Source organism: Oncorhynchus tshawytscha, linkage group LG22 (genome assembly GCF_018296145.1).
Source record: "Oncorhynchus tshawytscha isolate Ot180627B linkage group LG22, Otsh_v2.0, whole genome shotgun sequence".
Lineage (NCBI taxonomy): Eukaryota > Metazoa > Chordata > Actinopteri > Salmoniformes > Salmonidae > Oncorhynchus > Oncorhynchus tshawytscha.
Window position 1 is genome coordinate 23,922,536 of NC_056450.1, and position 10,789 is coordinate 23,933,324.

Genomic DNA, 10,789 nt, shown 5'->3' on the forward strand with positions numbered 1-10,789 from the left:
AGACACGGTAAACATATGGGTAGGGAAGTGGTTTATTGTGAAGTTATGTACACATACTTGTAACTGGGCTTCATTGAATGTCAGTCATCTTTAAGATGGTGTTGGCATGTCAACAGTCTTTAATGTCACCCATTGTGCTGACACAATCACATGTTTTGTTTAACAAGGTTAATAGCACCATGGCATGCACCTTTACAGCTGTGAGAATAATCTGGCATAGGTTTATGTTGCTGTTAAGCATTCCTGGACGCAACATTTGAGTCAAGCCTTTATGTACTCTAATCTACTAAAAGTCAGCGATAATAGAAACAGCATGTTCACAAATCAATGTGCAAAAATGTATATTTTCAACAAACGAGTTTAAGAATAAGAAATGTTTGGAAAGTCCACAGTGCTTGTATTAAAAGCAGCACTTAAAGAGCAGAGGAATGGGTTCAACTAGAGTTTCACACACATTTGTGTCTGCCTGTTCTAGTGATAATCAGACCATCTTAATCCATACACCACAACTTTCCATAGAACCTAGCTTTACCTTCTACACATAGCATCTAGGAGTGTGTACTGTATCTACATGTCCTTTATGTAGTCACGCGGTTGACTTTACGTTGTAGTGAAAGGATAATTAAATCAACATCTGTCTGCTAGCAAATAAAAAGTCCAGCACGATTGGATGTGCCAAAAGACTTTGTCCTGAAATGAGAATTCAAGCAGAGACGAGGGCATATAAATATAATTCATAGGGCAGTCACCTACAGAAAAAGCAACAGTTGGGTGGTGCATTTAAATGTTTTCTTACAACATCTCTTTCTTGCTTCACCTACGCAAAAATGCATGATATTCAATGTGCTCCATTTCTATGACCGTGGCCAATGAAGTTGAATCCAGGGTAAAATATATGTTTATCCTCCTGACTTAAATTTTAAGGTTAGGATTTGCAGTTAAGGAATCGAATTGTAGATATGTGGTTACGGGTAACTTCGACCTCGACAGTGGTGGTGCTGTGAGGAACCTTCCTGTCTCAAAGGAAGCTGTCTTCACCAGAAACGTAGGAGAAGCCATTGAATGCGTTAGAGCTGCTGGTGCCGGCGTTGAGCTCAGGGGTGCAGCCCACTGAGTTAGGCACCATCTCTCTGGTGAACTCTGGGTCTATGTGCTGTGTGTCCGCTGGCCCTTTCTAAAGGAGAAGAGAGAGGGGACTTGTTAGGAAATAGAGGGGAGTGCTAGAGAAAAGAGGTAAGATTGAAAGTTACAAAGATGAGGTAGTGAAAGAAAGTTTTAGGAAAAAAAGCAGTGAATTTTGAAGTTATAGAAGATGGTAAGAAACAGCTGGCAGCACAAACAACTCACCACATTGGGGTTGTATGGAGGAGTGATTCTCTTGTGGTACAGATCATCCCAGTTAATCGGGGAGAAGAACACATGGTTCTTTATTTGTAGCTGTAAAAAACAAACATTGCAGGATGATATAAGACATGACCAGTGTATAACTCACTGTGAAACACTAAACGGCAATGTGGCATAGTGTGCTTCAGAAATGCAGTGGTGGAGAAAGTACCCGATTGTCAAACTTGAGTAAAAGTAAAGATACCTTAATAAAATGACAAATAAAAGTGAAAGTCACCTTGTAAAATGCTACTTGAGTAAAAGTCTATAAGTATTTGGTTTTAAATATACTTAAGTATCAATATCAAAAGTATAAATCATTTCACATTCATTATATTAAGTAAACCAGATGGCACCATTTTCTTATATTCTAAATGTATGGCTAGCCAGGAGAACACACCAACACTCAAACATTTACAAATGATGCATGTGTGTTTAGTGAGTCCACCAGATCAGAGGCAGTAAAGATGACCAGGGGTGTTCTCTTGATAAGTGTGTGAATGGGACCGTTTCCCTGTCCTGCTAAAGCATTCAAAATGTAACAAGTACTTTTTGGGTGTCAGTGAAAATGTATGGAGTAAAAAGTTCATTATTTTTGGGGGGAATGTAGTGAAGTAAAAGTTGTCAGAAATATAAATAGTTAAGTACAGATACCCCAAGAAATGACTTATGTAGTGCCTTAAAGTAGTTTTCCTTAAGTACTTTACACCACTGCAGAAATGGCGTACAGGCCCACGTAGGTCTAGAAACAGGGGGAGCACCCCCCCTATCCACATCGAAGGGACAGTAGTGGAGAGGGTAGTAAATTTTAAGTTCCTTGGTGTACACATCACGGACAAACTGAATTGGTCCATCCACACAGACAGCGTGGTGAAGAAGGCGCAGCAGCGCCTCTTCAACCTCAGGAGGCTGAAGAAATTCGGCTTGTCACCAAAAGCACTCACAAACTTCTACAGATGCACAATCTAGAGAATCCTGTCCGGCTGTATCACCGCCTGGTTGGTTTATTACTGCATTGACTCAACTCGGAACTAGCCACTTTAAACAATGCCACTTAATATAATGTTTACATACCCTACATTACTCATCTCATATGTATATACATTTCACTGCATCTTGTCATCTTTATGTAATACATGTATCGTTAGCCACTTTAAACTATCTGTTTACATATCCTACATTACTCATCTAATATGTATATAACGATGTCATGTGTATGTGTACCATCACTCATTCATATATTTGTATGTAAATTCTTTAACATTTGATTTGATTTGATAGGGAATAAGGTGCCATGGTCCATGGACACGGTCCAGTCAGTGACTCACAAAGTCAGCAATGGCTCCCAACCTGCGGTGTTGGTCTTTCTGCAGGAGGCCCTGGAGCAGACTACAGAGAGCGCCTGACTTCCCTGGGGGCAGCGGCAGAGGCTTGTGTAGGATGCCATCGTACATCTCAGACACGTCCCGGCTGTAGAACGGGGGCTAGAAAACCAGAAACAGGGTGAGTAGAGCAGAGAACAGACACAGTACTGTAGCAGCCAGCTACTCAAGAAGCATTTCCTGAAGTTGGTAACATAATTGTCTTGGACATTTATGTAGATTGCGCTAAGTACAGTAGCCATATAAGATTGAAAAACTTACAAGACTATAGATCATCTCATAGAGCACAGCTCCCAGACACCACCAGTCCACTGTGCGGTCATAGGGCTCCTTACGCAGAACCTCAGGGGCCAAATACTACAGAGACAGTTAAATAAACAGATATATACTGGGCCTTCAGAAAGTATTCACACCACTTGACTTTTTCCACATGTTGTTGTGACAGCCTGAATATAAAATTGATGAAATGTAGATTTAGTTTTATTGATCTACACACAATACTCCATAATGTCAAAGTGGAATTATGTTTTTAGAAATGTTTACCAATTAAATAAAAATGACAAGCTGAAATGTGTTCAGTATTCAACCCTTTTGTTATGGCAAGCCTAAATAAGTTCAGCAGTAAAAATGTGCTTAACAAGTCACATAATAAGTTGCATGGACTCACTCTCAGTTCAATAATTGTGTTTAACATGATTTTTGAATGACTACTTCATCTCTGTACCCCACACATACAATTATCTGTAAGGTCCCTCAGTCGAGCAATGAATTTCAAGAACAGATTCAACCACAAAGACCAGGGAGGTTTTCCAATGATTCGCAAAGAAGGGCACCTATTGGTAGATGGGTAAAAAAAAATATATATATACACATTGAATATCCCTTCGAGCATGGTGCAGTTATTAATTACACTTTGAATGGTGTATCAACACTCCCAGTCACTGCAAAGATACAAGCGCCCTTCCTATCTCAGTTGCCGGAGAGAAAGGAAACCGCTCAGGGATTTCACAGTGAGGCCAAAGGTGATTTTAAAACAGTTAAAACAGAGTTTAATGGCTGTGATAGGAGAAAACTGAGGATGGATCAACAACATTGTAGTTACTCCACAATACTAACATAAAGAACAGAGTGAAAAGAAGGAAGCCTGTACAGAATAAATGATATTCCCAATAAGCTTCTAAAGTAATACTGACAAAAACGTGGCAAAGAAATATACTTTCTGTCCTGAATTCAAACTGTTATGTTTGGTACAAATCCAACACAACATATCACTGAGTACCACTCTTCATATTTTAGCATGGTGGTGGCTGCATCATGTTATGGGTATGCTTGCTATAGGCAAGGACTAGGGAGTTTTTTTAGGATAAAAATAAATGGAATCTATCTAAGCACAGGGAAATCCTAGAGGAAAACTTGGTTCTTGGTCCTTTCCAATAGTCACTGGAATACATATGCACCTTTCAGCAGAACATCTACCTAAAACACAAGGCCAAATATACACTGGAGATGCTTAACAATACGCATGTTTGTGAGTGGCCTAGTTACAGCTTTGACAAATTGTCTTGAAAATCGATGGCAAGTCTTGAAAATGCCTGTCTAGCAATGATCAATAACAAACTTGACAGAGCTTATATTGTACAATCCAGGCTCTTAGAAACTTAGCCAGAAAGACTCACAGCTGTAATCGCTGCCAAAGGTGATTCTAACATTTGCAAACTCAGGGGTTGAATACTCATCTAGTCAAGATATTAGTATTTTATTTTCCATGAATTCAAAACAAATGTTAGATTTTTTTCCCACTTTGACATTACAGAGTATCTTTTCTAGAGCGTAGAAAATAAAACAAATTAAAAACATTTTTATCTCACTTTGTAACACAACAAAATGTGGAAAAAGTCAAGTGGTGTGAATACTTTCTGAAGGCATTGTATACAGTTGAAGTTGGAAGTTTACATACACCTTAGGCAAATACATTTAAACTCAGTTTTTCACAATTACTGACATTTAATCCTAGTAAAAAAATTCCCTGTCTTAGGTCAGTTAGGATCACCACTTTTTTTTAAGAATGTGAAATGTCAGAATAATAGTGGAGAGAATGATATATTTCAGCTTTAATTTCTTTCATCACATTCCCAGTGGGTCAGAAGTTTACATACACTCAATTAGTATTTGGTAGCATTGCCTTTAAATTGTTTAACTTGGTTCAAATGTTTCGGGTAGCCTTCCACAAGCTTCCCACAAATAAATTTTGTGAATTGTGGCCCATTCCTTCTGACAGAGCTGGTGTAACCGAGTCAGGCTTGTAGGCCATCTTGCTCGCACATGCTTATTCAGTTCTGCCCACAAATGGGATTGAGGTCAGGGCTTTGTGATGGCCACTCCAACTTTGGAAGTATGCTTGGGGTCATTGTCCATTTGGAAAACCCATTTGCGACCAAGCTTTAACTTCCTGACTGATGTCTTGAAATGTTGCTTCAATGTATCCACATAGTATTCCTCCCTCATGATGCCATCTATTTTGTGAAGTGCACCAGTCCCTCTTGCAGCAAAGCACACCCACAACATGATGCTGCCACCCCCATGCTTCACGGTTAGGATGGTGTTCTTTGGCTTGAAAGACTCCCCCTTTTTCCTCCAAACATAACAATGGTCATTATGGACAAACAGTTCTATTTTTGTTTCATCAGACCAGAGGACATTTCTCAAAAAAAGTACAATCTTTGTCCCCATGTGCAGTTGCAAGCCGTAGTCTGGATGTCTTATGGCGGTTTTGGAGCAGTGGCTTCTCCCTTGCTCAGCGGCCTTTTAGGTTATGTCGATATAGGACTTGTTTTACTGTGGATATCGATACTTTAGTACTTGTTTCCTCCAGCATCTTCACAAGGTCCTTTGCTTTTGTTCAGGGATTGATTTACACTTTTTTCGCACCAAAGTACATTCATCTCTAGGAGACAGAACGCGTCTCCTTAATGAGCGATATGACGGCTGCGTGGTTCCCTGGTGTTTATACTTGCGTACTATTGTTTGTACAGATGAACATGGTACCTTCAGGCGTTTGGAAATTGCTCCCAAGGATGAACCAGACTTGTGGAGGTCTACAATTTTTGGGCTGATTTCTTTAGATTTTCCCATGATGGCACTGAGTTTGAAGGTAGGCCTTGAAATACATCCACAGGTACACCTCCAATTGACTCAATTATGTAAATTTGCCTATCAGAAGCTTCTTAAGCCATGACATCATATTCTGGAATTTTCCAAGCTGTTTAAAGGCACAGTCAGCTTAGTGTATGTAAACTTCTGACCCACTGGAATTGTGATACAGTGAATTGTAAGTGAAATAATCTGTCTGTAAACAATTGTTGGAAAAATTACTTGTGTCATGCACAAAGTAGATGTCCTAACCGACTTGCCAGAACTATAGTTTGTTAACAAGAAATTTGTGGAGGTGTTGAAAAACGAGTTTTCATGACTCTAACCTAAGTGGATGTAAACTTCTGACTTCAACTGTATAGAACTACATGTGACTATTAGACATGGGTTATCTTTAACATATCATTGAGCACAGACACAATCTCAGGGCTATCCCTCACCTCAGGGGTTCCACAGAAAGTGGACGTGGTGGTCTCTGGCTCCACTCCCTCTTTACACAGCCCAAAGTCTGTAAGTACCACATGGCCCTGGAACACACGTTTTAAGCACCATCCCAATATTACAGGAACTTACAGACTGCATAAGATCCTGTATTGTGAACTCTTGAACTATCTTCTCTAAGATGAGAAGGAAGTGAGTTGAGATATTGAAAACAATCGAAGAACATTATATCCACTTATGAGTCAACACTTACCTGAGAGTCTAAAAGAATGTTCTCTGGCTTCAGATCTCTAAATAAGAACAAAAAATATATATTTGGTTTCACTTCACCTCAATACTGTACATAATAATGTGTTGTTTCTACCTGAATATGTCCTTGTAAACTGTGTCTGACCTGTAAACGATGTTGAGGGAGTGAAGGTAGCCGATGGCACTGGCAACCTCAGCAGCATAGAACCGAGCCCTCGGCTCCAAGAAGCACCGCTCCCTCTGCAGGTGGAAGAAGAGCTATGAGAGAGAGAAAGAAATGTTAGAGATAGAGGGAGAAAGGAGAGAGAGAAAACAGTTATGACATGTTGTTTTAACTGTCAGTACGCTTGACTCTAACGAAGCATGTAATATTACTACTGTTACATTATTAACTCATAATAACGCCGTGACACAGAGACTTTGGACTGAGCCAATGATTAAAGGGGAGTAATGTGTTTGTTGTCACTACACTGATTGAGCCAAGGGCTTGAGGCTATGCCACACTGCATTGCTGCTTCTGTGCTGTCAATAGCTTGATAGCTTTAATATAAATAAAGGATTACTTATTGGGAACATTGCTACAGTCCACTCATTTTATCATTTGCCATATCCAAACAGTCATTTGAAACCTGAGAAACAAGACCCAGGGCCATTAGCTAGCTACCTCTCCCCCGTTGACATAGTCGAGGACAAAGTAGAGCTTCTCTGGGGTCTGGAAGGAGTAGTGGAGGCCCACCAGGAAAGGATGCTTCAGGCTCTTCAGCAGCACGTTCCTCTCTGCCATGATGTTCTTTTGCTGGAGGACACAACGCAGCATTGAACCAGCAGACACGAGGCAGAGGGCAGGACACAGCAGAATACAGGCCTCTGTCATCACCACTGCTTTGGCCCCAAGCACATGACAAGAGACGATATACAGAGAGAGAGAGAGAGGGGCATAGAACACCTCTTTCCTACAAGGTCCTCAGTGTTATTTATGCTGCTGAAAGTGCAGCCACCTACACACTTCTGACTAGTGTTCTCCACTTTAGCTATGGCCCTGGTTTCCAAGGCAGGCAACAGGCTCTCAGTATATAAAGTAAATTGGCTTCATTGAGGTAACACTTCACTTGAGGGAGTCATTCTCTTTACAGGACTGAGTAGTCTGTCAGACAGCTATAACGTGTGTCTGTAAGTAGCTCAGAAAGTACAAGATTCATTTGCTGATTGTTATAACTATCAAGTGATACAAAACCCAGGGAATATAACATTAGTGATTATGGTAATGTACAGTGTGTATGAAACACAAAACAGAGACCGGGGGCTGTAAAATCTGTCTGTCGGAGTACAAAGGACAGAACACACTTCAGATTAGATTAGATGTTATCTTAGAAACACAACACAGATTTAGGCTAAACCAGTTCTGCTACACAATGAAAATCATACACACATTGAATATATACTGACATGAAGGGTTTTGCTAGTGGAATTGAGTTGACCTTTAAAACAGAATACAAATAAACTATATGCGAGTTTGTTGTGATAATGAATAACCAAATTAAAAGTTTATAGACCAACCTCCTTTTTCTTCAGGATTACTTTCTTCTGTAGAACTTTCACAGCATAGAATTTATTGTCAGCTTTGAGCTTGGCGAGCAGGACCTGGATGCAGGGTGGTTGTCAGTACATTTCTGATTGTTTCCTCAAAACGTCAACTCCTAATATGACACTCTCTTATCATAACCCTATCTTGAAAATAGAAGGGCAATGAGTACACACATAATATATTTTATTATCTGTCACACAAAATATAGAAAAAAGTAATTGACAATGAAAAAGGACTGTGACTGAACTGGAAGAATTAAAAATGGCTGCTCATCCTGAGTACAATTAGTGAAAAACTATCCTCATTCATTGTTTCATTGTTTGGTTTTGGCCTTTTCATCAAGGTAACCTTAACAGTCCTGCATAGACTAAGTTAATCATTGATGAAGGCATGCAGCCTTTTATCAGGCAAACAGCAGACTTACCTTCCCAAAGGTCCCTTTTCCAATAACAGCCAAAAAGTCAAAGTCAGTGGGCTTGGCACTGAAACAAGACAGGAATGATGATACAGATATTTGTGTCATATGGATGGACATAACACCTATCGTAACAGGTTATGGCAGAGACAACCGTCTCGCAACATGGACTGGTATGATCCATGAAATAACATTTTTAATCAAGCCTCAAAAACACATGTACAGCAATGTACACTGAGTGTACAAAACATTAAGAACACTTCCTAATATTTAGCACCCCCCCTCTCTACAAGGTGTTGAAAACATTCCACAGGGATGCTGGCCCAAGTTGACTCCAATGCTTCCCACAGTTGTCAAGTTGGCTGGATGTCCTTTGGGTGGTGGACCATTCTTGATCTATACGGGAAACTGTTGAGCGTGAAAAACCCAGCAGCATTTCAGTTCTTGACACAAACCTAGTGCGCCTAGCACCTACTACCATACCCGGTTCAAAGGCACTTAAATCTTTTGTCTTGCCCATTCACACTCTGAATGGCACACGTACCATCCATGTCGCAATTGTCTCAAGGCTTAAAAACGTTTCCGGATTCCTCCCCTTCATCTACACTGATTGAAGTGGATTTAACAAGTGACATCAATATGGGATCATTGCTTTCACCTGGATTCACCTGGTCAGTCTATATCATGGAGAGAGGATTTTTTGTACACTCAGTGTATGTTGTGGTTGCAATGAATGAATATGACATCAGGACCACAATTCCATTGGTAAAGGGTTGCCAGATGTCAGTTCTACATGGCATTATGGATCATTGAAACCCATGACTCTTAATACTGTACATACTGTGGGTTTGCTGAAGGTCCCAGGTTGACCTCACTGAGGGTGGAGGATGGTGATCTAAGCTAGATGACACACAGAAAAAAAGATGAATGATGGAGCAAAGCGGTGTAAACAACTAGTAACCATTTGCACAACGGCCTGGTTGTCTGTGGTTGGACACCACACCACAGAAACACTCACTGGATTAGAATTTGCCATGGTCTTGGTCCATTCCGTGCTCACCGGGGAACCTACATCAGTGTTTCATAGACCTGTCATTGACAAAAGGACACAGTAGGAACATCGTGATATGATAGCACCCCCATCTGTGTGTGACGCTACTGCTGGTTCCCCTATGCCAGTCTGACCCTGAGAAACTGGTCGTTCTGGTTTGAAACCCAACACAGGCACAACGAAGGACATTTGGTGTTTTGAAGAGTTCATATCAGTGGACACGTTTACATGGTAAATATTATTTTGCCATTCCCACGTCCACAAATGTGCAGAGGATGGCTTAGGTCATGATTCAAACCAAATCAAACCTCCCCCACACAGTCACTTGCCAAGAATGGATGAATGTTTTGAAATGTTCTTTCCTCGATCTTGGGAAATGTTTAACCTTTAGGTCTACTGAATAAATACAGTAACCTCTACTTTAACTAAATACAATTTTGTGGATCAGTCATATGTCCTCAAGAGTAGATTGTATTTTGCTACAGTAGAGGTGTGAAAAGTTAGTTAGAAACTCATTTGAAGGTTGATAAATATTTACAGTCAAGTGTATTACCCATCTAATCAGAGGTATGGAATTATTATAGGCATTATATTCTCAAACTACACCATTGTTGTGAAATACATGCAAATGGGGTGCAAACAAACTACTCAAAATTCAGCAGACCTTTTATGACAGCATAAAACATGCATACATATATCGAAGAGGGTCTAATATCGACTACTAGCCTATTAATGTTTACCGTTGTATTCCTCGAGTGTTTACAAAGGCAATTTCGAGTATTTCAAAAGGATTCGAGGACATTTTCCAAAGTGTTATAGAACATGATAAAACTGTATTTTTAACAATTCCCCATAAATGTAAAGACATAAAAGGATCTATAGGCTACTGTAACATTATATAGTCCATTCTGTACATTCTCAACCTACCTTTTGTGAATAGTTAAAACGCAGCTTAGGCCACCTGTTGCAGGTGCGTGCAGCAGGAGCGATGTCTTGTCGACTGACTGAAGCCCCGCAGATCGAGTCAAGTGTCCCAGCTCAGAGCACAGCACTGTTGTCCTGCATTAGGCTACAGATTTCAGTGACTGGTTGGGATCACGTCATGAATGGGTGGTTCCACTGTGCCAGTGAAT

At 40.3% G+C, this 10,789-nt stretch overlaps 1 protein-coding gene across 1 annotated transcript; it reads right to left on the reverse strand.

Annotated features, from left to right (window-relative positions):
• Window positions 1-18: 18 nt before the first annotated feature.
• On the reverse strand, window positions 19-10,737 carry LOC112222127 (serine/threonine-protein kinase Sgk2). Its single transcript, XM_024384753.2, has 13 exons — window positions 10,584-10,737; window positions 9,624-9,694; window positions 9,447-9,505; window positions 8,615-8,672; window positions 8,163-8,246; window positions 7,270-7,401; window positions 6,751-6,863; window positions 6,610-6,646; window positions 6,356-6,442; window positions 3,027-3,122; window positions 2,712-2,867; window positions 1,348-1,437; window positions 19-1,174 (listed from the first exon to the last, which is right to left on the reverse strand). Exons 2-13 carry the CDS (start codon window positions 9,639-9,641, stop codon window positions 1,019-1,021), a joined length of 1,086 nt encoding a protein of 361 aa, XP_024240521.1. The 5' UTR covers window positions 9,642-9,694; window positions 10,584-10,737; the 3' UTR covers window positions 19-1,018.
• Between the last annotated feature and the right edge of the window lie 52 nt (window positions 10,738-10,789).

Excerpts from the sequence above, each read along its gene's own strand:
- LOC112222127 (XM_024384753.2), bottom strand. Across the intron at positions 6,864-7,269 it reads ACTATGTCAACGGGGGAGAG|CTCTTCTTCCACCTGCAGAG; the intron begins GTAGCTAGCTAA and ends TCTCTCTCATAG. Across the intron at positions 1,438-2,711 it reads TGGGAGCCATTGCTGACTTT|CTACAAATAAAGAACCATGT; the intron begins GTGAGTCACTGA and ends TGTTTTTTACAG.